At 42.9% G+C, this 27,755-nt stretch overlaps 1 protein-coding gene across 2 annotated transcripts in view; it reads right to left on the bottom strand.

The window, feature by feature from the left end:
- Abcc12 (ATP binding cassette subfamily C member 12) overlaps window positions 1–26,348 on the bottom strand; it is a 67,767-nt gene extending 41,419 nt beyond the window's left edge. For both annotated transcript variants that reach the window (XM_048354824.1, XM_048354826.1), the window contains exons 1-11: window positions 26,230–26,348; window positions 25,890–26,045; window positions 23,229–23,376; window positions 22,699–22,932; window positions 21,147–21,320; window positions 20,386–20,533; window positions 18,601–18,749; window positions 15,892–15,999; window positions 11,525–11,803; window positions 2,907–2,978; window positions 1,091–1,215 (exon numbers count right to left, since the gene is read on the bottom strand). In XM_048354824.1, coding sequence (XP_048210781.1) covers window positions 1,091–1,215; window positions 2,907–2,978; window positions 11,525–11,803; window positions 15,892–15,999; window positions 18,601–18,749; window positions 20,386–20,533; window positions 21,147–21,320; window positions 22,699–22,932; window positions 23,229–23,376; window positions 25,890–26,045; window positions 26,230–26,348 — 1,712 coding nt within the window. The remainder of the gene's footprint in view (window positions 1–1,090; window positions 1,216–2,906; window positions 2,979–11,524; window positions 11,804–15,891; window positions 16,000–18,600; window positions 18,750–20,385; window positions 20,534–21,146; window positions 21,321–22,698; window positions 22,933–23,228; window positions 23,377–25,889; window positions 26,046–26,229) is intronic.
- Window positions 26,349–27,755: the final 1,407 nt, after the last annotated feature.

Genomic DNA, 27,755 nt, shown 5'->3' with positions numbered 1-27,755 from the left:
CATCTCTGCGTCCCCACAGTGCCCTGCACATTGCAGGCATTGGGCAAACACTCGCCCTCTGAACTTCCTCTCTGACAAATTCAGAAACTGTCCTTCCATCCTGCTTCTATGGGCGGACATGGGGAAGGTACAGGCACAAGGGCCTTGAAAGGATGAGCAGAGAAGTTTGGCTAGGGCCATAGTGATCTTGCCATCACCCCTTGGTGATGGGATGTCACAGCCAGGAAAAGAGGAGGTGAGCTAACAGACCTCCTACTGGGCATGCACATGTTGGTTAATGCCAGCCAGGAAGGGCCGAGTGTGTGGATTCAGACAGTAAAATTAGAAAGTTCAAACTGTGGCTAGAACCCTAAGACCAACCGTCTCTTTTTACTGTGAGCACTGTGGTACTTGGGGAGGGCCTGAGTCAACCATTTAATATCATTGACCTTGAGCCAGTCAGCTCAGCTCTGTGTGCTCCAGTTTCCCCATCCACAAAATGGACTTGAATCCCAGATCCTTCCTAAACAAGTGGCTTCATCCTCAAAGGAGAGGATGCCCGAGAAAACACATCAAACTTGACCATAAACCCTAGGAAGCCACTATTTCCATAGCTTCGAGATAAATGGCTCACAGCATATCAGATAATTATAACTGGAACTTTGCTTTGATTGCATTTGATCATTTTGAGGACACTAACCACAAGACATCCCGATAATGCTGATGTGAAGTAACAATGTCAGGGGTGATTAATTGCAGGCCTGCTGCTCATGATTTCAAGCAAAGTTTTGGTTACTCAGCCTAAAGCAAAAATTGCCAGGTTCATTTTTTCCCCCAATCAGACAACATAAGCCCTGTGACAGAGAACCGCATAACATATGGTTCTGGGCTCTGGGGAGGGAGCATTGGTTGCATCCTCCTCTCAGTGTGTGGCCTCAAGTCTGCAGAAGGTGAACCTGAATTCTCCGGTCAGGAAGAGAGATGCCAGTGCCAATGCTTCATCGGAGCTCATTAGAGAAATCGACTTAGCAATCATTACCAATGGCATCAGCATCTGTGGTGGGACATGCCAAATACCAGCGTGCCTCATGATTTTAAGAGTTAGTGTTACCTTTGGTGATTGTACTTTTCTCCAAATAATATGTTTTCTCTCACATTTCCATGAAAGATCCATGCTTGCTGTGAAACATAAGCCAGAGATCCATTGACCGCCACAACTCCTCTCTGTAACTGCATCTGGAACAGCAATACCCCCCAGAAAAGGGCTCAGATGCCGTACTTAAGGCCCCTTGGCAGTGCCTGTGGTCCCCTGCCAACCACTTATTCCGTGGGTATTGGTTACAAAGGTACCAGAGGCTCAGAAAGGTGTCATATGCACACACTGCAAAGCCCAACTGAAGCTCTCAAGGTCAATCACCTCAGATGGGTTAGGAAGTAAACATCAGGGAACAAATAGTTGGGGTTCTCCTGCCCTTCAAGAGCTTCAGCCACGGGCTTGCTGTTGCACATTTTATCCCCGTGCAATTACAGTGAGACATCCTGGAGACACTAATTGTGAGACACTCCTTTCCTCCAGGCGCATTGGCTGGGTTCAAACCTCCCTTCCCAGGTCACTGGGAGCAGGGCATGGCCTGTGCAGAGTGCAGAGTGTGTCCTGCCTGCAGGGGCAGCCTCCACTCCGGGCTCAGCCTGTGCAGTGTGGAGTGTGTCCTGCTTGCAGGGGCAGCCTCCATTCAGGGCAAGGCCTGTGCAGAGTACAGAGTGTGTCCTGCTTGCAGGGGCGGCCTCCATTCAGGGTGAAGCCTGTGCAGTGTGGAGTGTGTCCTGCCTGCAGGGGCAGCCTTGATTCAGCAGCACAACTACATTATGCCATCCTGTCTTCCAGATGAACACTGGAGATATCTAAGCCCAGTACACATTGTTTCTTATGATGTCCCGAGGGTCCATGTTCTTAGGTAGAGAATTGAGCTGGGTCACCTGGAACACATCTGGCAGCCCCAGCATCAACTTAGAGGTGCACACAATAAATCTCAGGGGTGCACTTGACCCAGTCCAGCCCCTCCTCCCACCCACACCTCTACAGTCAAAGGAGGCCCAAGAAGTCACTCACATTGGAGTAACACACACACACACACACACACACACACACACACACACACCATTGCAGTGGGGTTCTACTGAAGCTTACTTCTTCAGATACCCCACATTCTTTTGCTAGAGACAATCCCAACCACTTGTTCTTCTCTTTAGGAATAGTAAAATGGAAGAGAACATAATATTTTCCCCAGAAAATTTCTCATTAATTTAAATACAACTTAGAAACTATGACAACATGAGCATAGTAAATGGCCTCACCATGCCCCCTAGTGCTAGAGGTCCCCTCCAGATAGAGGGAGCAGAGAAGAGACAAAACCCAGTTCACTGAACCACCTACCCTCCCCTGGATCAGGTGCAGTGAAACAACTGCTCTGGGTAGACACTGAGGTGGGTACTAGGGACATGGAGACAAACTAGGGAAAATACATAGAAAATCACCATGAGACCCAGGTTCCTTTGTTCTTCACCACATTGCCCTGCTAACTTTGCTAAATCAGAACAGCCCAAGTCATGGGGAAACAATGAGTTTCACATTTCTCCTTACTTAAGGAATCCAGGCAGAAGGAATCCCCATTTCACACATGGCCTCAGGGTGCAAACCCTAAGGTGTATGAAAGGGTGAGTGGCCCTTGTCTAGCCAATGGGCATGGAGCTGCCAAATGCATGAACCTCTCAATTGTCTACCAAACATGTGCGCGGTGCCCAAAGGTGTCCAAACACACCGCCTGTCCACTCTTCCGCAGGGCCCTCAAATCCCAAAGCCAGGCAGGAAGGGAGCTACTTCATTGTCATATTTATATGCCACCTTGCAGAACTCACTCACTGCTTACCTGTCCTAGGAGAGCTGAGATGAGGGAGCTCTTCCCACTTCCGACATTCCCACAGATTCCCAGGACCTTCCCCTGCCAGAGAAGTACACAAAAGACTCAGTCACACTCCTAAGTTCTCAATGGGGACAAATGCTCCGGCACGCCCTGTGAGGTGGCAGCTGCCGCCTCTTCCCCCACTCCAATGCACACAACCAGGGAAGATGCCAGGACATAAATCTTAATTAAATGTTCCCCTTTGCACAGCACAGCAGAGTGCCCAGAGGCCTTCTAAAAACTGTGTACAGGCACTGATGTAAAACAGCCTTGTGCTGGTCTGGGGAGAAACAGGCTCTGGACTTAGGCTTGTCCTGTGTCCAGACTCCAGGAAAGCAAGTCGAACAGGAGGCAAAAAGGTGAGAGAGTCTACAGGAACACAGATGACCTTTTCAAGAGTCTTTATATTAATTCCTCCACCATCGCAACTCAACTTAAAAACACTGGGAAGCTATTCTATTTAAACATGTTGGGCTCTGGATTTCACTACAGCTGCAGATCAGTTCATTCATCATCAAGTCATTACTGAGCACCTGGTAGGTGCCAGGTAGTAAGCTGAACATCAATGGTGACACAAGAGCAAGGAATGCAGGTGAGTTCTTCATCTGCCCTGGGGAAGGCAGACAAGAAGCAAGAGAAGCAGGCAAAACCTGGAGTAAGTGTGGTGAGGCGGGGACACAGAAAACCCCCTGAGAAAGCTAAGTCCTGCCAAGAACAAATGCTGGCTCAGGGTGTATAAGAATGCATTATTCTGTTTTCAGGATAATGAACACATCCCAAACAAGAGAGGAAGTGGTACAGAAAAGGAAAAGTAGCCGTAAATGTAGACTTTGAAGTCAGCTCTCACAGGAGGCAAATAAAGCTCCATGGCATAAGGAAGCTCTTAGAAACTGAGCACAGCTTTATATAAATAGCCCAGAAGTTATTGCCTGAGGCCTGTTTCCTTGTCTGCCAAAATCTTAGCACTCTGGGAGTAGGGACAGGAACTCTCAGGCACAAATGCACTCTTCTGTTGGAAAATGGCCAGAGCACACCAAGGCACAAGAGCCACAGACAGCATTTGCTATAGGTGACATTTAAGTAAGACATGAAGGAGACTGAGGGAGGGAGCAGGTAGACCTCTACAGGAAGAAGAACAGCCCATGTGGAGATTGAGGCGAGCATGTTTCTACTGCTGTGTTTGAACACATATTGCATGTGGACCACTGGAGAACATTCTCTTGTAAGCCTGCTCCCTGCAATTGCTTAGAGCAGAGATGCCCAACATGGAAACAGGTATAGCTTTTTTCAATCCTGAGCTGGGCCAGAAGTGATCATCACCTTCCATACACATGTATGAAAACAGAATAATGAGGCCCACCAGATGATGATGGCTCACACAGGTAATCCTAGCTACTCAGGAAGCAGAGATCTGAGGATCAAAGTTCAAAGTCAGGGCTGGGGATATAGCCTAGTGGCAAGAGTGCCTGCCTCGGATGCACGAGGCCCTAGGTTCGATTCCCCAGCACCACATATACAGAAAACGGCCAGAAGTGGCGCTGTGGCTCAAGTGGCAGAGTGCTAGCCTTGAGCGGGAAGAAGCCAGGGACAGTGCTCAGGCCCTGAGTCCAAGGCCCAGGACTGGCCAAAAAAAAAAAAAAAAAAAAAAAGTTCAAAGTCAGCTCAAGCTGATAAATCTGAGACTCTTATCTCCAGTTAACTAGTAAGAAGCTGGAAGTAGAAGTGTAGCCTCAAATGCTAGAGTGTCAGCTTTAACTGAAAAAGCCAAGCAAGAGCAAATGACCCAGTATTGTCACAAAAAAAATAGAAATTGTTTTAAAAGGGGAAGGAAGAGATAAGAAAATGTAATACAAGGTTGAATTTGATCAAAGTACATTGTATACATATACAGAAACATCACAGTTAAATACCTTTGTATAGTTAATATGTGGTAATAAAAATACATTTCCTGGGTCTGGGAATGTGGCTTAGTGGTAGAGTGCTTTGCCAAGCATGCACAAAGCTCTGGGTTCAATTCCTCAGTATCATATAAACAGAAAAAAAAATACATTTCCTTAAAACTCCTTGAGTCCTATCCAGCCTTGTCATGTCTCCAGCAGAAAACCCTCAAGGCTTGTATTCTCCAGGATTCTGATAGTTCATTTATTCACTCAGCAGATATTACTGGGAACTTCTGGCCAGGTTCTAGGCATATCTCTGAATAACACCCCCTGACATCCTGGAGGACAATGTCTAAAGGAATGATGGAGCTGCATTGGGAAAAACATGTAAGACCTGAATTTAAGATATCTAAGGGCAATGCTTAATCTGGATAATTACTAGAAAAAGTGTAACAATTGCTAATAGCAGTTGAAGTTAACTATCGGTTTATCATAATTTATCACAAGCATTTTCTGAAATAAGCACAATTATTACAAAAGTCACAGAAGAGGGGCTGGGAATATGGCCTAGTGGCAAGAGTGCTTGCCTCGTATACATGAGGCCCTGGGTTCGATTACTCAGCACCACATATACAGAAAATGGCCAGAAGTGGCGCTGTGGCTCAAGTGGCAGAGTGCTAGCCTTGAGCAAAAAGAAGCCAGGGACAGTGCTCAGGCCCTGAGTTCACGGCCCAGGACTGGCCAAAAAAAAAATTTTTTTTTCACAGAAGAGATCAAGAAACAGATATTAAGAGCTTAGGCAGGATACACAAAGCCACGGAGCTGCTAAATGTCAGAAACTACAACAGAAGTCTATCCGGTGGCAAAGGACTACTCATTCATGTGACTGCATGGCTTCAACTACAAATCTTCCACGTACTTTATTTACAACGTGCTGACCTTGGCCTTGATGAGCAAATCCAGACATTACAACATTCTGAGAACTGCATTTGGATTAAAACAACTGAAGGGATATACAGAAGTTTCTTCAGATGATAGCAGTTTTCTGGGACCATCTGAGCAGGCATGGTTGAAGCAATCAGACACTGCACACCAGATGCACTGGGATGCAGGAAGAAGGCAAAGTGGCTTCTTTCAGCAGAACTTAGCGTGACTTCACTCCGCCCACTGAATATCAGACATCATTCCCAATGAATACATAGCAGGCAGCCTTGTTACATGGCAGGCAGCCTTGTTAGCTGCCAGAGGGACCAATCCCCATGGTAAACTATTGCATGACAATAAGCCTCTTTCCTATTGCAGTATTTGCACAGGAAAAGAGTTAGTCAACAAGATGGGAGATTACAACACTAGGAACATCATTAGTGCTGAGCACTACAGCAAAAATCACTGTTGCCACCTTGGGAGCACTGCTGAGGAGATGTCCAGTGCTCAAAAATCTGTTTTGTAATAATGAAGGAAAGATGGGCCCAATGTTGGCCAATGACAAATGGGGTTCCATCAAGCTAAAATCCTTCTGTACAGTGAAAGATAAATTTACTAAGTGTAAAAGATGCCCTAAAGAATGAGAGCAAATCTTTGCCAGCTATATGTCTGATAAGGGTCTACTTATAAAACACAGAGAGTTCTAAAACACTAGACCTCCAAAGAATCAATAACGCGATTAATAAAACAAGCAAAGGAGCTAAGTAGAAACTTCTCAAGAGAAGTACAAATGGCCAATAACTACATAAAGAAAGATTCAGCATCCCTGGTAAATTAAAACACCATTGAGATTCCACCTCAGTCCAACCAGAATGGCCATCAAGAATATGAAAAACAAATGCTGACAAGGATGTAGGAGAAAAGGAAGACCAATGAATTGTGGGTAGAAATGTAAGTTAGCTCAACCACTACAGAAGTTGGTAGGGTGATTCCTGAAAACATTAAAACTAGAATAACCCTACTATCCAGAGATATCACTCGAGCATTTATCCAAAAGATACCAAGACAAGATACAGTAAAGGCACTTGCATACTCATGTTTTTTATAGCACTATTCATAATAGCCAAATTATGGAAATAGCTCAGGTGCCCTCCAACAGCAAATGGCTCAAGAAAATGTGATATATGTATAATGAAATTTTACTCATCTATCAGAAAGTTTAATATGTCATTTTCAGGGAAAAAAATAGACTTGGAAAACAGCATGTTGAATGAAGTGAGTTAGACTCAATCAGACAAAGTGTGTTTTCTGTTACATGTGGATATTAAACTTAAAACACAAACATACATGAAAACACATAATGTGCCATATGCAAACATAGACAATCAAACTGACTAAATATGATGATAGTATCTGCAGGTGGATTTCCATCATGTAACACTTTTGAACAATTTACAGATATTTTAACAAAATGATTATCCAAAAGCTGAAACATGCTTCATTTGAAGAAGAGCTAAGGGGAGGGAAATGGACAAGTGGAGAGAGACCTGGTGGGAAAATACAATGTATACACATGGAAATAAAACTAGAAAACTTTAGGAGATGGATGAGACAGGATGGAAGGTGAAGGAGAATGATGGAAAGAGTAACACTAATTAAGATTCATCGTATCTACAAGTAAACTTATGGATAGTAAAAGACAAATAATTACACCCAGACATGATTAATTAAATAGCAATCTAAACATTCACACAGTGAGAACAAAGGAGGGTATTCTTAGGAGATGATCAGAAGGGCTCAGTGATGCTTATTAAAATGAACTCCAGGAAATGGAAGAGGGTTTTTTTAATTATACTGTTTTCAATTCTTTTTTCTTCTTCTTTCCTTTTTTCTTTGGCTTATTCCCTTCTGTCACAGTTTTAGATTTCTGTACCTTTGTCTTGTATATAAGTTTACCTGATTTGGTGAGGGAAACGGGAAGCACAGAAATGATGGGACAAAGGGTGAACCAATTCAGCAGTGAAACCCATTAGACATTAGATATTGGAAATGGATTATACAATTTTGGGGTAAGAGACGTTGGGAGGGAAAAACCTGGGAGAGAATGAGGGAGAGGGTGGCACTGTTAAAAAGGAAATGCATTCCTCATTACTTGACTCATGTAACTGTAACCTCTCTCTATACATCACCTTTACAATAAAGTTATAAAAGATGCAATATACACATAAACGGACATGTAAATAGAAAACACTTTGTGTAATTGAAAATAATTAAAATTAAGAAAAAGAAAAATGTTATACTTAATGGTAAAAAGTTAAAGCCATTTATTCTAAAATCAAGAACATAACAAGGATGTCCACTCTCTCCACTCCTCTTCAATATAGTACTAGAATTCCTAGCTAGAGCCTTACAAGAGGAAAACACAAAGGGAATCCAAATAGGGAAAGAAGAAATAAAACTCTCCCTCTTTGCAGATGACGTGGTCCTGTGTTGAGAGACTCCACTCCCAAGTTACTTGAGCTGATATAAAACTTCAGCAAAGTAGCAGGGTACAAAATTAATCCACAAACATAGGTAGCTTTTCTATATGGCAACAATGAGAAGGAAAAAGCTGAAATTAAGAAAACAACTCCTTTTGCAATAGCCTAAAAAAAAAAAAATACGTAGGAACCCACTTAACCAAAGAAGTGAAGGACCTCTACAATGAATACTTCAAAAATTTCAAAAAGGAAACTGAAGCAGATCTAAGGAAATGGAAAAACCTCCCATGCTCCTGAATCAGGAGGATCAATCATGAAAACAGCAATGCTGCCAAAGGCTCAATACAAACTCAATGCAATACCCATCAATATCCCAAAATTATTCTTTAATGAAATAGAAGAAGCAATACAAAAATTCATGTGGAATAATAAAAGACTCCAGATGGCACAAACAATCCTTAGCAGGAAGGGCAGTGCTGCAGGAATATCAATACCAAAGTTCAAACCCCACCACAAAGCCATAGTATTGAAAAAAAAAAAAAAAAAAAAAAAGGTTGGTACTGGCACAAAAACAGGCCAGAGGACCAATGAAATAGAATCAAAGACCACAGACCTATGACCACCTAATCTTTAATAAGAGAGACAAAAAAATAGGATGGAAGAAAGAGCCTCTTCAACAAATAGTGCTGGCACAATTGGATAAAGACATGCAGAAAACTAAAACTACTTATATATCACCCTGCACCAGAATCAATTCCAAATGGATCAAAGACTTTGAGGTAAAAGCAGATACCCTGAAAACATTACAAGAAGGAATAGGAGAAACACTTGGGCTCCTTGGCACAGGTCGAAACTTTTCTCATAAAGACCCAAAAACACAACAATCAAAGAAAGGCTGGATAAATGGGATTGCATAAAGCTGCAGATTTTCTGCATGGCAAAGAACATAGCTTACAAGATAAATAGAAAGCCCACAGATTGGGAGAAGATCTTCACTAGCCATACAACAGACAAGGACCTCCTATCTAAAGTATACATAGGAACTCAAGAACTTAAGCCCCCCCTCCCCCGCCCCGCCGCAAAAAAACAACAAATCCTCAAACAACTGCCCCATTAGTAAGTGGGCTAAAGACTTAAAGAGAGACTTCTCTGAAGAGGAAATGAGAATGGCCAAGAGGCACATGAAGAAATGCTCAACATCACTGGCCATAAAAAATGCAAATCAAAACAACATTGAGATTCCACCTCACCACAGTTAGAATGGCCATTATCAAGAAATCTAATAACAACAGATGCTGGCAGGGATGTGGCCAAAAGGGAATGCTATTATACTGTTGGTGGGAGTGTAAACTTGTTCAACCACTCTGGGAAGCAGTATGGAGGTTCTTCAAGAGCCTAAACATAGAGCTCCCCTATGACCCAGCAACCCCACTTCTGGGCATTTACCCAAATGACCACAAACAAAGCCATGCTAAAGTTACCAGCACAACTATGTTCACTGCAGCATTATTTACTACACCTAAGATATGGAATCAACCCAGATGCCTCTCAGTAGATGAATGGATCAACAAGATGTGGTATATAATGCATAATGGAGTTCTATGCTTCCATCAGAAAGAATAATATTGCTCCATTTGTAAGGAAATGGAAAGACCTGGAAAAAATTATATTAAGTGCAGTAAGCCAAACCCAAAGAAAAGTTGTTTGCATGGTTTCCCTCATTTGTAAAAACTAGACTATGTATACTGGTATTAGAACTAGGAAATTGAAAGGGAATACCAAAATTGAGAGACACAGGGTAAAAAAAGACAAACAACTACAAAAGCAATACTTGCATAGCTGTTTGGTGTAAGTGAACTGAACACCTCATGGGGGGAAAGGGAAAGGGGGAGGAGGAAGGGGGCGTATGAAGGAGGAGGTAACAAACAGTACAAGTAATGTATCCAATGCCTAATGTATGAAACTGTAACCTCTCTGTACATCAGTTTGATAATAAAAATTTGAAAAAAAAAAAACTAGACTATGTCTATGATATTCTTAACACAGGATCTCAACAACCCAATTGCTTAGTACATAGGATCAGATATAATAAAGTATATCAACATGAACTCCAAGATATGGAAAGAAGAAGTGCTAATTATGTCCTTTAAGTGTTTAAGTGTTTTTCTTTCTTTCTTTCTTTCTTTCTTTCTTTTTTTTTTTTTTTGCCAGTCCTGGGCCTTGGACTCAGGGCCTGAACACTGTCCCTGGCTTCTTTTTGCTCAAGGCTAGCACTCTGCCACTTGAACCATAGCACCACTTCTGGCCATTTTCAATATATGTGGTGCTGAGGAATCGAACCCAGGGCTTCATGTATAGGAGGCAAGCACTCTTGCCACTAGGTCATATTCCCAGCCCCATTTCTTTTATTTCTATTTTTATTTTTCTTTAATCTCTCTTAATTTTTTGTACCTTGTGTCTTGTATATAAGATTATTCAACCTGGGGAAGGGAAAGGAAATCACAGAAACAGCAGGTCAAAGATGAACAAATGCAACAATGGCACTCATTTGAAACTAGATTAGATATCACCCTTACAACTTGGGGGGCAAGGAGGGAAGTAAGGAGGGGTAAGCAGGAGAAAATGAGGGAGTGAGTAACACTTTAAAAACAAATACAAGCATTATTTCACTTATATAACTGTAACCCCCTGCTCATCACCTTATCAATAAAGATAAAAAAAAATTAAACAAACTCCTTGCAAGGATGTCATTGGAAAAGCAGTACTAATATGGAATTGTGTTCTCAAAGTTTGAGGTAAACACTTCCAAGGTTCACATACATAATTTTCAAATTGAGTAGAGAGAGAAAGAGAACCTGGTTACAGACAGTCCACTGTGGCTTCCATCCAGCTCAAACTAAATTTTATGAGACATAAGAAGGCCATGACTATATAGTACAAGGAGAAACATAGAGGCCATGCCTTCATATCCACAACCACCACTATAGTTTAGATGATGAATATCCCTGTGTTGTTAGATCCTCAGGGATCCATTGGGAAGTAAAGATGACTTTCAGGAAGCAAGCTCTTATGAGTCCTTATGGACCACGATCTCTTCTTTCTCTGCTTCCTAGCACACAGACTAAGTGACCTTCTCTACTACACACCTCCCACCATACTGTGCAACTCTCAGTAGATGTTTTTGTTATGGAGAAACCCTCTGGACTACCATTTTCAGAACTGTGTCAAAACAAAGGTATTCTCTTTATAAGTTGTCTCAGGTATTTTATTACAGTCCTATGAAGCTAACAACTACACCCACCTTTCTCACCACAAAGTTTATGTTGTGCAGAACTGATTTGGGGCTGCCACTTTGCTCCTCTGTGCTAGCAACTTCCTGGGCAGATGGACTCGGCTCACTGTATATGTCTGGCCTCTGTTTCTTGAACAATTGCTTTTTCCGGTTTTTCATTTTCTTTGGATCATCTTTCAGGCAGGCTTCTTGTTCCCATGTCAAAGTGGCATTTGCCAAAAACAACATAATGTCTGGATCTTCTGGTTGAGTGATGTAAGATGGGGGGCTTTTAGCTATGAGAATTTTCTAAGATTAAAGACACAAAATTAAACAGGCAGACATCATCCACTTTCAAGAATCCCCCCATACTACCTCTATTATGAAAATTTTAAAAACCTGAAAAGGGAAATTAAGACAGAACTAAGGAAGTTGAAAAACCTCCCATACTCCTGGATTGGGAAGATTAACATTGTGAAAATGGCAATACTTCCAAAGGCTATCTACAAACTCAATGCAATATTCATCAATATCCCCAAATCATTCTTTAATAAAATAAGAGAAGCAATACAAAATTTCATGTGGAATAATAAAGACCCCAAATATTAAAAAAAAAAATCCTTAGCAGGAAGAGCAGTGCTGGAAGAATATCAATAACAAAGTTCAAACTGTTACAAAACTATAGTAATAATAATTTTTTAAAAGCTTGGTACTAGCACAAGAACAGGCCAGAGGACCAATGAAATAGAATCAAAGACCCAGAAATGAACCCACAGACCTATGACCACCTAATCTTTGATAAGGGAGACAAAAAAATAGGATGGAAGAAAGACAGCCTCTTCAACAAATACTGCTGGCACAATTGGATAAAGACATGTAGAAAACAAAAGCTAGATCCTTATTTATCACCCTGCACCAGGATCAATTCCAAATGGATCAAAGACCTCGAGGTAAAAGCAGATACTCTGAAAACATTGCAGGAAGGAATAAGAGAAATACTTGGGCTCCTTGGCACAGGTCGAAACTTTCCTAATAAAGACCCAGAAACACAGCAATCAAAGGAAGGTTGGAAAAATGGGAATGCATCGAACTGCAGAGTTTCTGCATGGCAAAGGATATAGCTGGCAAGATACATAGAAAGCCCGCAGATTGGGAGAAGATCTTCACTAGCCATACAACAGACAAGGACCTCCTATCTAAAATATACATAGGAACTCAAAAAGTTAAGTTCCCCCAAAACAAATTCTCAAAGAAACAACTGCCCCATTAGTAAGTGGGCTAGAGACTTAAAGAGAGTCTTCTCTGAAGAGGAAAGAAATGAGAATGGCCAAGAGGCACATGAAAAAATGCTCAACACCACTGGCCATAAAAAATGCAAATCAAAACAACATTGAGATTCCACCTCACCACAGTTAGAATGGCCATTATCAAGAAATCTAATAACAACAGATGTTGGCAGGGATGTGGCCAAAAGGGAATGCTATTATACTGTCGGTGGGAGTATAAACTTGTTCAACCATTCTGGAAAGCAGTATGGAGGTTCTTCAAGAGCCTAAACATAGAGCTCCCCTATGACCCAGCAACCCCACTTCTGGGCATTTACCCAAATGTCTACAAACAAGGTCATACTAAAGTTACCAGCACAACCATGTTCATTGCAGTATTATTTGCCATAGCTAAAATCTAGAACCAACCCAGATACCCCTCAGTAGATGAACGGATCAAGAAGATGTAGTATATACACAATAGAGTTCTATGTTCCCATCAGCAAGAATGATATCTCCCATTTGTAAGGAAATGAAAAGACTTGGAAAAAAATTATGCTAAGTGAAATGAGCCAGACCCCCCTCCCCAAAATAAAAACATAGATTCCATGGTTTCCCTCATTTGTAATAATTAATATATGTAGGATAGTCCTAGCAGAGGATCAGAATAGCTCAATAGCTATGTACATATGATCATATAAGATGATGCTAAGCAAAATAAATTCCAAGATAAAGAAACATGAGGTTTTTTATTGTTGTTATTTTTAATGTACTATATGAAATTATTTCTTTTCTCTTTCCTATGTTTTATCCCCTGTAATTACTTTATTTGATTTTGTTTTATTTTGGGGTTTTTTTTTGCCAGTCCTGGGGCTTGAACTCAGGGCCTGACCACTGTCCCTGGCTTTCTTTTTGCTCAAGGCTAGCACTCTACTACTTGAGCCACAGCGCCACTTCCGACTTTTTTTATATGTGGTGCTGAGGAATCGAACCCAGGTCTTCATGTATACGAAGTGAGCACTTTACCAGTAGGCCATATTTTCAGCCCTTTATTTGATTTTGCTACTCTGGGTATTGCATATATGTTTATCAGAATTAGAGAAGGGTAACATCAAAATGATGAGACAAAGGATAACGGGTGAACCAATGCAACAGAGATACTCACAAGACAATATGTTGGAAATTAACTGTACAACTTGGAGGGGAAGGAAAGTGGGGAAAATAAGGGAGGGGGTAATAAGTTTGACACAAAATGTACTCACGACCTTACGTATGTAACTGTAACCCCTCTGTATATCACCTTGACAATATTTAAATTAAATAATTAAATTTAATTTTTAAAAAAAAAACAGATCCCTCAATCTATCTTCCAATGAATCCACATCAAAATCTTGACAATGCTAACTAGGACATCCAGGATAACTCAGAAGCTCTTCCACCCTGGGATGCGGGCATTGAAGCACAAAATTGCAGCACAAAATAACTCCCGTCCCTGAAGAGGTGGGTCTGGAAGGAGCTGGAACCTGCTCAGAATGTTTCAGTGAATGTGACAAGGACCCATTGTGTCCATACATTGTGGCTCAGTGACTGCCAGAGAAGGGAATCCTGACTCCCTAGCTTGGTTCATGCAGTTGTTGCCTGAGGTGGATGAGTACAGTTGCTATACAAGCAAAGATGAGGGAGGGGTGAGAGGTTGACAACATTTAAGCAGAGGGCACATCACAGGCAGACAAAAAGCCTTGCATAACACAGGACTTGGGAGTATGGGTGAGGGCAGTAAAAAAAAAAAAAAAAGTGATTCAAGATTACTAAATTGCAGAAATCAATGAGTTCAATCAATGTGTTCAGTCTACAGGAAGAGAAGAGGACAAGGGTTCAGGATTTGGAGCTGGTGAGTATTAGTGGCCAGAGCAATATTCTAAGAGTTCTCTGTGGGCTGAATGCAATGTGGATTTGAGTACAGCAGTGTTAGTAAAGGAGGACTGGTGTGTAAGTCACTGTGATAGTTCAGATGCAAAATGACGGAGGCTCTGAATAGAGGTGGCAGCAGTCAGGAGAGAGCAGAATTAAAGAAAAAAATATCCTTCTTATAATCTGAGAGCCATTTCTATTTTTTTTCTGCAATCACAACATATACAATGAATGTGACAGTATTGATGTGTTTGGTTCCAAAAGTGATAACAGAGCACTTTCCAATCCAATCTTATAAACAGTGCCTGTTAAAATTGATGACACGGGTTACCAGGAGGTGAAGAGGGGTACCGCCACAGCTGGATTCATGGGTTGGCAGGTCCCCAAATACAAAGGGTTCCTGGTTCTTCTCATATGTGAATCTTAGACCTAAAATAGACTCTTTCCTGTAAACACACAGTGTATCGTATGCATATATTCACAATCAAGCAGACTGAAGTATAGTATATGCCTTGAAACTCCAAGATATAAACACTTGGAACAATTAACAGCCACTTTGACAAAATGATAATCCAGAAGAAATGGAAAATGGAATGGTACAAGAATACAGTCATAATGCTCAGATGTGCGTGAGTGAAAATGAAGTTGCAAACTTGATATGACTGATGGAGGAAAGGGCAAGGGGAGAGGATGATAGAAGGTATATCTGATCTCGTGCCTGTAATCTTAACTACTCAGGAGGCTGAGATCTGAGGATCAAGGTTCAAAGCTAGCCTGGACAGACAAATCAGACTAATTTTTATCTCCAGTTAATCAGTAAAACGCCAGAATTGGAGGTGTGGCTCAAGTGGTAGAGTCTCAAATTTGAGTGGAAAACCTCAAGTGAGAACTTCAGGCCCTGAGATCAAGCCCTAGTATAGCTACAAAAGATAAACTATGTATGTAAATGGAGATAATTTAACCCCCTGTGCAACCATTTGAAGATAAAAATAAAAACAAAAGATTCATTGGCCAGAGAGACACAGCAGGCTGCCTGCAAAGCTCTCACTATTCTGTCTTGGTACACACTTACTGTTCCAACTCTCAACAGACATCCTTGTCCCAATGTCAGCCCCACAAATGACCCAACCCTCCACTGGATTGGTACAGCACCCCTATTTCTGGGCATTTTCCCACCCACAACAAGATCTCTCTTCCCTACTCACCCAATGTTAGTTATACCTTCATTCTCTTTAGAGAGACTCTGGCTTCGGCCGCTGCTTTGACCGAGAAAGGCAAAATTGCAATCGAAAACTTCATTACATTAAACATGGCAATCACACTAAATGCCTGAAGGACAAAAGAGCAATGTGAGGGGTTAGCATGGTGAGCAGCTTCCCCGCTAAACCATTCTGTGACATAAGAAACAGAGGCACAGTTGGAATTCACAGAGGAACATGCTTTCATTTCATGGCTCAGAAACCATTGGTTGGCAAATTCACAACAGTGGCATCTTAATCTATTTTGCTTTTTTTTTTCTGCCTGTCCTGGGGCTTTAACTCAGGGCCTGAGCACTATCCTTGGCTTCTTTTTGCTCAAGGCTAGTCATCTACCACTTGAGCCACAGTGCCACTTCCAGCTTCTTCTGTTTATGTGGTGCTGAGGAATCAAAGGCAGGGGACTTCATGTATATGAGGCGAGCACTCTACTTTCCTTGTTCTGGTTCCCCTTTGGCAGATGACCTCACATCAGACTCCATCTCCTCAGGCATCCAACTCATGGCTAGCAGCTTCTTTCCTCTCTCATCTAAGAAATCAGTCACACAGCTTCCTTCAGCTGAGCGGCCTTGCCTCCTGTTGAACAGATCTCCAGGACAGGATCTCAGGCTTTCATTAATTCTAGATACTTTATTAAGGTGATGGTAAATTGGGCTCTAGTAAATCATGCCTCTAATTCTAGCTACTACTCAAGAGGCTGAGATCTAAGGATCGTAATTCAAAGCCAGGCCAGGAAGGAAAGTCTGTGAGACTCTCATCTCCAATAATGGAAAATGCTCGCTCAAGCTTTTTTTCCCCAACGTTGAGAGAAAAAGCTAAAGGTCACTGCCTTGGCCCTCAGTTCATACACCATTACCGACACACTCACCCAAAGGATACTGAAGGATCCTCCTATATTATCTGAGCCTGAATACATCCCTGAAGAAAACTGAGCTCTCGGGGCTGGGGATATAGCCTAGTGGCAAGAGTGCCTGCCTCGGATACACGAGGCCCTAGGTTCGATTCCCCAGCACCACATATACAGAAAACGGCCAGAAGCGGCGCTGTGGCTCAAGTGGCAGAGTGCTAGCCTTGAGCGGGAAGAAGCCAGGGACAGTGCTCAGGCCCTGAGTCCAAGGCCCAGGACTGGCAAAAAAAAAAAAAAAAAAAAAAAGAAAACTGAGCTCTCTTGTGTCCCAAATGACCACCTTTGGCTCAGGAAGCCCAGGCCTTGGTGGACCGAGTACCCAGACTACCTGACATAACCAAACTCCCTGGGGCCAATGCCACACTGCTGTGTGCAATTCTGAATCCAAAGAAGAGCTTTGTGGTCAAGGGACTGGGTTTGGGGGTAGCTTTTTTCTGAAGTATTATGTTGGAAAATATTAAGTACATGCACTTAATTTGGGCTCAACTTGATGTGTCTAATGTGCTATTGTTCAAAAGAAAAATATTACCAATAATTGGGCAGTATTCCATTCAGCCTATAGTATGTCACTGTCACTCATGGAGCTTTGTATTCAGAGCTGGGGGTCACAGTCCTAGGGTATATGAGTGTAGCCTAGTCAGAAATTATGACATGCTGGAGAACCCGAAAAAGACACACACACACACACACACACACACACACACACACACACACACAAAAGTAACAGAACTAAAATTTTTACTGGGGATGGCTCAATGAAAGCACCCCACTTTCTTAGATATTGTCTCCTTCTCTTGATACTTGTGATCTGGGGGACTGAAAGACGGAGTTTAGTGCTTCTCTCTGTCTCTGTCTGTCTGTTTGTCTGTCTGTCTCTGCCTGCCTGCCTGCCTCTGTCTCTCTCTGTCTCTCTGTCTCTCTGTCTGTGTGTATCTCTGTCTCTTTCTCTCTGTCTCTCTCTGTCTCTCTCTTTCTCCCTCCCTCCTTTGTTGACTTTACTTCAGCTATTTGTCCTGAAGACATTTAGTTTAATATCTTAGCTGAGGTTTTACTTTATTTATTGAAGTCAATGTCCATTTGCTTCAGTTCATCATTTCTTTGTCTCAGATTCCTTGTAAAAGCATCCTACTTTGCACATTCCTCCCAAGTCCCCCCTGAACTCCCATTATTCCTTTTCCTGGCCTGGGAAAGACCGCTGACACAGCAGTTAAAGGCCAGGATGCCCATGTGCTTTTCCTGAAACAATTCTTGCTTCCTCACAACTACACTGACATTGCAGATATTAAACCAACATCACACATGATCAATGATTTGCCACCAGTCATGGCCCACAAGTTGGGATTTAAACAAAGCAAACATGGCTCTCAATATGGGAAGGGGAGAATTCTGACCCCATTCATGCCTCTTTGATCTCCAATTCCCTCAGTGGGAACTAAAAGAATGACTTCAAACTCTCTGGCTTGTAGTATACAGTATACATAAAAAAGAGCCAAATAGTCTGTTAATTTCATTGTTCTTCTGTAAATGTAAAATAGTAGTCCAGTACTCAGTGCCACTTGGACTCAACCATGGCCCCAGGAAGAATCGTGGGTAGGTTCTCCCGCACTCCATGTCATTCCAAGGACTAATTTAAAGTTGGGCTGGTTCTGGCACTGTTTGGCTGGGAGTTCTGATACCAGAGTGGACAGAGGTGGGAAGTTCAGATGTCCCCCTGGGCCCAGCTGGGGACAGGGTGCCAACACAGCCATGTCTGGAACTGAGCCTTACCACAGGGGCGGTGAGCTTGCGCTTCAGGAGAACGTGGCAGGTGAAAGTGGACACAATGGCAATGGTGGATACAATGGGGGCCAGGGCCGAGTTTCCACTTTGGACATAGCCAGCTTTTTCCAGGATTTTTCTTTCCCTCTTTCTTATATCTGTGAAATAGAAAACAGTTCAGATGTGGTTTTACTTTGCATATCAAGCATTAGTATTAGGAAATGTATTACCAGCTCCTGGTCCTTCTCCAAAGGATGGTTAATGGCTCCTGTAGTGACATTGAAATGGTAAAATTCAGAAGTCCCTGGGCACAAACTCAGCACAGACTCAAGTGCATGGCTTCCAAGGTCCCTCTACCCATAAGTCCAGAGGCCTCCAGGAGCCAGGCAAAGACAGGGAATGACAGAAGTGAGCAGATGATGTGGGATATAAAGGACAGACAGCCAGACTTCAAGGAGACTCCTTTTCTGAGGTATCTTTTGTTGATCTATCTTCAACTTTGTTTTAAATAATGAATTATAAAGAAGAGGGGGGAAATGAGTATGTTGATTCTTGAGTAATCCATGAGAGGAGATAGGCTTCGGTTGGGGTATGCATGGAACAGAGAGTGGCAGGTAGATTCTGGCTGCAGTCTGGAGCTGGAGAAAAGACACCTAGGCCTCTTTTTTTAACTTAATTATCTTCCTTTTATCTTAAAAGCATAAAATTTGTTCTAATCACAGCTCCCATGGTCTTGCACAGAAGAATTTGGCATATACTTAATGATTTAAACTGATTGGAGTTACATGGAGTTGGTTGATATGAATTAAGTCAACTTGAAGTACATTAAGTTAAATTGTAATGAAGTATGTTTACAATGTGCAGAAGTGTTTCTGAATCCTTAAGAAAGTCCTCTGGGACTTTTGGTGTGCCAGCCAGGTCATTTCCTTCAGCAAGCTTAGAAAGGTATCTTTCTTTTTCTGTTTGGGGGACAAGGTCTCACTATGTAGCTCAGGCTGGCCTCAAACTCATGATCCTCCTACCTCCGCCACCTGAGGGCTGAGATGCCAGAAAGTACACCACCATGCACAGCACTAGTAAGCTTTCTAAGGCCACTTACTGAAGTATAGACTCATAGTTTCATTCCCAATTACATGCTGGTGCAAACATGTAATTGTAAATCCAGAGTCAACTATAACCTGTGATTCAGATCAGTAATCCGTCAACCTGGACCCATGCCAGTAATCATGGCAATGTTTCTGCAATAAAGATTTGGATTTCCATTTCATTGTGACAGTTTTCATATCATCTTTTTAAAACTTCATGTACATACTTGTAAACCTCCCAAGGAATAGACAGTGGGTCAAACACTATTAAGCCATTGCAGGCAAGAAAGAAGTGTGTGTGTGTGTGTGTGTGTTTGAAAGAGAGAGAGAGAGAAACAAAGACAGAGAGTGACAGAGAGATAGATACAGACAGACAAGGAAGGAGGAAAGGCCTTCCCTAAGTCAAAGAAATAGCTTGAGATTGCTCCTTTACTGCTCGAATGTGTTAGCAGATTCATTTTGTAAAAGGCAACCAGCCAGCACTAGCACGTCCAGTGAAGACAAGCCATATATTCCTCACTTTGGGGGACATCAGATGCCTGGGTCTGTTATAAACTCTCCACTATCCTTGAAAGAACCTTTGACTTACAGAACAACCTAAAGGGACCCCAACAGCTCCCTTGGCAGCACTTCTTCCTGGAACCCTAAGGGCCTCTCACAAAAGCATGTTCTACAGAGAAGTGATTCTCTAAGCAGCTTCTCCTCCTACCTTGAATGGTGTTTGTAAATGATTTCTCCCAAGCGTACATTTTAATCAGTTTGATGCAGGTTAGAAACTCATTCATTGTCTGAACTCGCTTGTCTGTCACAGAAATTGCTGATCTTCGGAAAGTTGAATTGAGTTTAGCCATAAACATCTGAAATCAAGGTACAAACACTGTGTTCAGAGAGAACTGCTGAGTTGCAGCTGGCCTAAAAATCCAGGAATTAGAGTGTAAGTGCCAGGAAAAGCTCTAAAGGAAGTTGACTGAGGTCATCAGGTGAGCGTGCCCTCGGCCTGAGGGAACCTGCTGGTAATCAGGCAGGTGATATGACAAAGAGCCAGGATGCGAGGAGGTATCTGGAACTTCAGCTAACTGAGGAAGCATGCCTCTCTCCCTAGAGTGTTCAAGTTCTAAAAACAAAATAAAACAATGGCAGCTACTGAGAAGGCTGAGATCTGAGGATCATGGATCAAAACCAGCCTGAGCAGACAAACCCAAAAGTGTCTTATCTCCAAACTACAAAAATCCATGAGTGGCACTATGGCTCAAGTAGTAGAATGCCAGCCTTGAGTGAAAAAGCTATCCCTGAGTTCCAGCTCTAATCCCCCCCCCTACACACACACACACACACACACACACACACACACACACACACACACACACACACTGTGCTGGCAGAAGGAAGCACACTTGTAAATGCCAGGTACACACTCTATGAGGGCAGCCTTCCATCCTATTCAATACAAACAGACAAGGCTGTCCTTACCTGGATTGGGATGAATATGAGATATACTGATATCCCAATGAAAGCTGTGGGCCCCAGAATGAAAAAGGCATACACTGCACAAACGACCATTAGGATGGGAATGGTGGCTGGCAAGGGACAAAATAAAGCAGCTTCAAACAAGGAATAGCTATCACTTGATAGTACGTTGAGCACCTGGAAAGAAAGCACACAGGTTCCAGTGAGAGGAATTACTCAGACATTTCCTCAACCAGAGGTTTTCCAAATGACTGAGAGGAAGGGTCAATCAAGGGACCAAAGTGAGTTTGTTTTGTTTTGTTTGTTTTGGGTGGTAGTGGTACTAGGGTTTGAACTTAGGGCCTTGCACTTAACTTAGCAGGTTCTTTGCCACCTAAGCTAGCTATGCCCCCAGCCCCTACATAGTAAGTATCGCACTCCAGCATGGCTTGAGGGAGACCAGTTACTTAGGACTAAGAATCCCAAAGAAGGAAGACTTAAAGTAATAAGTCTATCTAGGAATATGCTTTGTCAATCCTGCTCTTTTGTATTTACACAACTCTGCAACTAAAAGACTCCATCTCCTAGCTGCCACTGTGGAAGGAGTGTGGCCAGAATATGGAAGGGGATGAAGGAAGACATTCTTAAAAGGAGTCAGTTCGATGTAGAAGACAGATCTCTTTTGCTTTTCTCTATTTCTTCCTACTTACTCTTTGAAACATGGTTGGAATCTCTAGCACCCATCTTGAGCCTGTAGGAGAGCCATATGCTAGGACAGTGACAAAGAAAGAGGAGGACCTCAAAGCCCCCCACCAGCCCTGTGTATCCACCTCCAGCCTCCTGTTAAGTAGAATGAAAAGAAATCCATCCTTAATCCATGGTTTAATCCCACTGTTATCTGGGGCTCTCTGGCATAGGCAGAAACCAATCACAATTGATACAGGATACTTTGAACACATGAAAGAGAAACTACCAGAGAAAAACAAGTCCTTTTTCTTGCCTCACACCACCTGGGGTTCCCTTAATTAGGAAACCCTCTTAAGTGACAAGGATTTTATTGCTAGGGACTATGGGCACAGAAAATGCCAGTTCTGAAGCACAATTGGCAGCTGGAATTATTGGATTCATCAATCAACTTTAAAAAACAAATAAACATGGTTGCACAATGTAGCCCAGGCTAGCCCCAAACTTATCATCCTTCTTCCTCAGCCTTCTAAATGCCAGGATTGCAGGCAAGTGCCACCATGCCCAGCTAGTCAGTTGGTTTTATATAGTCAGTCGGTTTTATAGTGTGTTCTGTGCTGCCCCACTGTCTGCACTGACAAAGGGATTGGGATTAAATCATCCCTGAGCTCCATTCCAGCCAGCATCAGGAAGCAGTTCCAAAGTCTCCAGGTCTCTGAATGTCTTTCTTATTTTAAGTCCCCGCCACCTACCTCACTTGGCAGAGATGGGGCAGGATGGACAGGATGTAGACAAGCAAAGAAGGCAGGTACTACTCCCAGGAAATACACCTCACATATTGAGAACATCAGGATTGAGTTTCCAACATGGAATTCCTTCTGTCCCAGCTTACCTCTCCAGCAGAGATGTGTGTCAATGTCTTGAAGGACACCAGGTTTTCAAAAACCAGAGTGGAAAGGGCCACCTTCAACCGGATGGCTGTGCGGTAATTTATGGCCCAGGCAAGGGCCCAAAAGAGGACCTTGGTAAACTCAGTGGCAAAAAGAGCCAGGCATAGGCTGATGCCAACCCAGACTCTCCCAGAGGTACTCTCCGTGTACTTGAGGATTTGGTGAATGAGAACCGTCTGTAAAATAGCACAACACAGAGATAAGAGGGCCACTGAAGGGAAAGTGGGCGTAAGAGGCCTTGAATAATGTCAGCAAGCTACTTTACTGAGACCAACTTTTTAATTAATTTCAGTAGCTGCTGCTGTGCCTGACAAGGATTCATTTTATGGAAATTCACCCACACTTACACCCCCAGGAGCACAAATATAATGACAATGCACTAAACCCAATAGCTCGTAGAGAAAGTAAAGAATGGCACACTGCACAGCTGGGGAGCTAGAGAAAGGCAGGAGAGGGGGCCATCCCTACTCACAGGCCCGAGGGCTGCCATGACGATGCAGAGGATATTAGCTATGACATCCATCAGCACACGGGTCCTCTGGAATTTCCAGGCCACTCGGCCCAGAGAGGCCTTCTCAGCACCCACTTTTTCTACCTCCTCATCCCAAAGGACTCGGAATCTGAAGCAAAAGAAAGGGAAGGGAACAAGGAGTAGACCTACTGTTTGAAGCTTGCAAAAGTATATGACACAGTCCCTGTCCAGGAGCTGAGGCAGCATTGCCAAGGCACAAGCTGGTAAGAATCTGAATATATGGTGCTGAGACTCTTTCCAGGCCTTTCTTTCCTCTGCCTATTAGCCTTAACATCAGCTCTAACAGATCTTTTCCATAAAAGGTTGTCCATACCAGGGGCTGCTGGCTTATGCCTGAAATTCTAGCTACTCAGGAGGCTAAGATATGAGGATCAGGGCTCAAAGCCAGCACAGGCAGACAAATCTAAGAGTCTTAACTCCAACTAACCAGTAAAAAGCTGGAAGGTGTGGCTCATGTGATAGAGTGCCAGACTTCCAAAAAAAAAAAAAAAGAAAGAAGTTCCATTTAAAAAATCTAAAAGGAACATTGTGTGTGCAAAGAGGATATGAAAAGACATTAAAAGACCAGGCTGAGCAAAATCTTAAGGGCCCTTTAGGGCCTTAGGAAGAAGGATTTCATTCTGAGTACGAAGAAAGCCACTATGGGTTTTTAAGCCCATATGACAAGGACAAGAACATTTCACATTGCCTTGGGAGCATGGTAGGTTTTGAGAGGACAAGGGGCAAGAGTGAGAGATTGTCAGCCTCCAGGTGAGAGGTAGCAGTGGCAGATAAGGTTTCAAATACAGGTTGACAGGAACCATGACTTGCCAATGGAAAGAAGGAGGAGGAGGAATTGGAGGAATTCAAGTATTTTGGCTTGATCAACTATGCAAATGGAACTTGCAGAGACAGAGGAGAGAGAAAGGATAGGATTGTTAGGCAGAGACTGCAATTCTCAGTGTTTGCCTAGCATGCCGAGGCCCTGGGTTTGATCCCCAGCACATGCACACACAGAGCAGCTCTAGCCATAAATATATGTGAGGCATCCAGGTGTTCCTCTCCAGATGTTGCAGGGCACACAGATTCAGAATGTGAAAGAGAGACTAGACTGGAAATGGCAGGCCATTGAGCAGCACATGTTTGCTGTGTAAGTCCTTGGAGTGGGTGGGATCACCTAGGAACAGAGGATAACAAGAGAGAGAAGAGGACATAAGTTTGTGTTGGGTAGCTGAAAGAGAAGAGATGGATACTAATCGCCAGAGTTAGAAGGAAGATCTGGTACTCCCAGGTGCTGCTCCAGCCCCTGACTCTTCATGTTTTCTGGCAACTCTCTCCAGACTATAGATCATAGCACTGACACTAGCTGTGATTTCTTTAGAGATTCTAAAATCCCTAGTTAATAATTTAAAGGGAAAAAAAGCAGAGTCTAGAATCTCTATTTTATCACCTAAGAAGATGCTAAATAATTTTGATTCTATGTTCTATAGGATCCAGAAGTAATTGGAAAGCTATAACTATTACTCCCAGCCCTTCAGTATTTAACTTTAGGCTGTTCCATGAACTTACCCCATGTGGCCAAGGTAGGGCAACCTCCAAGAGAAATGAACACAGGGGCTTTGAGAACTTGCCCCTTGTTTAGACATCCTGGATCATCAATAGCACAGTGCTTAGTGCTGCTATTAGAATGGAAGGAGTTGATATCTTTGTGCAGACATGGACAAGTCTTTATAAGATTTAACTGAAAAGAGCGAAGTGATTGACAACTGTAGAGTGGGCTCCACTTTTTGTCTTTAAATGTGAAAAGTACAGGTAGGCAGAAAAGGGAGCCTTTCCCACAAAAGACAGCAGGGCTGGGTGTATTTAACCAAAGTAGGAAAATTCCAAACAAGACTGCATCAATGTGTTAACAGTCTAACTCTGGGTAAGAAGAACAGAAATATGGTACAAATACTTTCACTGTTCAAATTCTGTTGCTTTGATATTATTATGACAGATGTGGATCCGATAGAACCAATGACATTTGCATTTTAACTAATTAAAATTGACAAACATGGTCACTTTCATTTGGTTCAACCTAAATACATTGTGTAGTACAGAAGTCCAGTAACCATTCTGTGTGTGTGTGTGTGTGTGTGTGTGTGTGTGTGTGTGTGTGTGTGTGTGTGTGTGGCACTGAGGGCTTGAACTCAGGATTGCTCATTCTTGTTTTGGCTTTTTTACTCAAGGTTGGAACTCTACCACATAAGCCACAGCCCCACTTGTGGCTTTTTGCTAACTATACTCCTTAGATTTTAAGTAGCTAGGATTTCAGACCTGAGTCACCACTGCCCAGCAGTAACCATTCTTAAATAGAACAAGAAAAGACACCTAGAGCTGCATGCAGCAGTTCAGGTGGGGGTCCACAGTCACTAAGCAAAGCAAGTAATGCTCTTACAAACAAGGTGACTAGGCCCACGCCTCAGGCCCGGGCCCTCTCTCCACCATCTCCTCCCAGACCTCGCCTCCCCAGAGTGGAACTGAGAAGGCAATTAGCCCCACTGACACTCGGGTAGCAACCACTGTGAATCACTAACACCCCGCGGGCTTACCTCTCCAAGTAACCCACGGGAAGCCCGCTACCTTTTGGCATTGGTGTCAGATGAGTCATAGGGTGACAGTGGGGGCAGGGTGTCCACAGTGAGCGTGTGCTTGTAGCTTCTCTGCATCACCGGTGTGAGCCAGGAATATGTAGCAAAGGAGAGCAAGCCTGCGTCATCCACTGGGTTGGATGCCAGTCTGTGGAGGATGGGTGCTGGGGTTATTTTCCTGACCCCCAGCAGCCACAGGCAGAACCTGGGACTCGAGGACAAACATCTGGGACAGCACATAAGAAGCAGAGACCGTGCTCACTTTGCTCATGGGCTGGAAAGTATCCCTGTAAGTCCTGCCCTCAGTTCCCCACTTCGTCCTCCTGACTCACCTTGCATAGGGTCGCACTGGAATCATGGTCTTCAGGCTGGGGTCATATCTGTCTGCAAAGGATCTCCTCTGGCCTCTCCGGTCCAGATCCGAGATGAGGTAAGGACCTTCACCCACCATCCTGATGATAGTCTGGAGGCCTGAGCTCCTGGCCTTGAGACACTTTCACTCTAGCAGAGAGATAGGGAAAAGTGACTGAGAAATGGGGACATCTGAAGTAGAAAACACACAGCCCCCATCACCCCCAGACCTGCTTCCTTGCTTCATCCCTCACATCTGGTTTCACCAAACAGCCTTCCACATTTATGAGAGAGTGTGACCAGGGACCCACTGTACCCCTCCTCTCCACTCTAAGACCTTCTTCTTAATGAGAAGATATGTTTCCTCTTCCATTCCCATGTTGAATTAGCTGAGAGGCAAGACGCTCTCACCCAGGTGGGAAGCAGATTTTATCCTAAAAATAGCCAGCAAAAAACAGAGCCAGAAGCATGGCTCAATGTATTGCAACAGACTAACAAGCCAGAGAGATCCTGCCTGCTCTAGCAGTCAAATACAGAGTGGGCACAAACTTTACAACTTCTTTCCATCTTCCTCACAAATTCTTCTCTGCCTCTATTAGCATTTTTTCTCTCAAACTTATTGACTTTAAATTGTATTACAGAGTCATAGTAACAAAAGTAACATGACACCAGAACAAAAATAGACAGGTATACTAATGGAATGAAATAAAACCACATAGTTATAACCAACAGATCTTTGACAAAAGAACCAGAAGCATAGCTTGGAGAAGAGACAGCCTTTCCCACAAATGGTTCATGTAAAATTGGATATCCATATGCAGAAGGCTAAAACTAGACAGCTATCTCTCACCCTGTACAAAAATCAAAAAGAAATGGATCAAAAATCTTTTTTGGGGAGGTGGAGGGAGCTGTCCTGAGGCTTGAACCTCTTTGTGCTCAAAGCTAGCACTCTACAACTTGAACTTACAGCTTTTTCAGAGTACTTTATTCGAGTAAGAGTCTTATGGATTTTTCTGCCCAGACTAGCTTCAAACAAACCATGATCCTCATATATCAATCTCCTGAGTAGCTGGGATTACAGATGTGAGTCACCAGTGCCTGGCTTTGGATCAAAGCTGAAGGCTAGGGCTGTACCACTTGAGCCGCAGCACCACTTCGGTTTTCTGATGGTTAATTGGAGATAAGAGTATTATGGACTTTCCTGCCCAGGATGGCTGTGAACCTTGATCCTCAGATCTCAGCCTCCTGAGTAGCTAGGATTACAGGCGTAAGCCACCAGTGCCTGGCTGGATCAAAGATCTTAATGTAAGGCCTAAAACTTTGAAAGTACTACAAGAAAAAAAAGACAAAACACTTTAGGATAGTATACACAAGCAATGACTCTCTGAGTAGGGTTTTCATCAGGAAATAAAAGCAAGAATTTACAAAAAAAAAAGAATTTACAAATGGGATTAATTGCCTCAAATTAAGAAGCTTCTGCACATCAAAAGAAAAAAAAATGCCAGAA

This window comes from Perognathus longimembris, chromosome 10, assembly GCF_023159225.1.
Source record: "Perognathus longimembris pacificus isolate PPM17 chromosome 10, ASM2315922v1, whole genome shotgun sequence".
In the NCBI taxonomy this organism is placed as follows: domain Eukaryota; kingdom Metazoa; phylum Chordata; class Mammalia; order Rodentia; family Heteromyidae; genus Perognathus; species Perognathus longimembris.
Note: the sequence above shows the minus strand (reverse complement) of the source record. Positions and strands in the feature narration are given on the sequence as shown.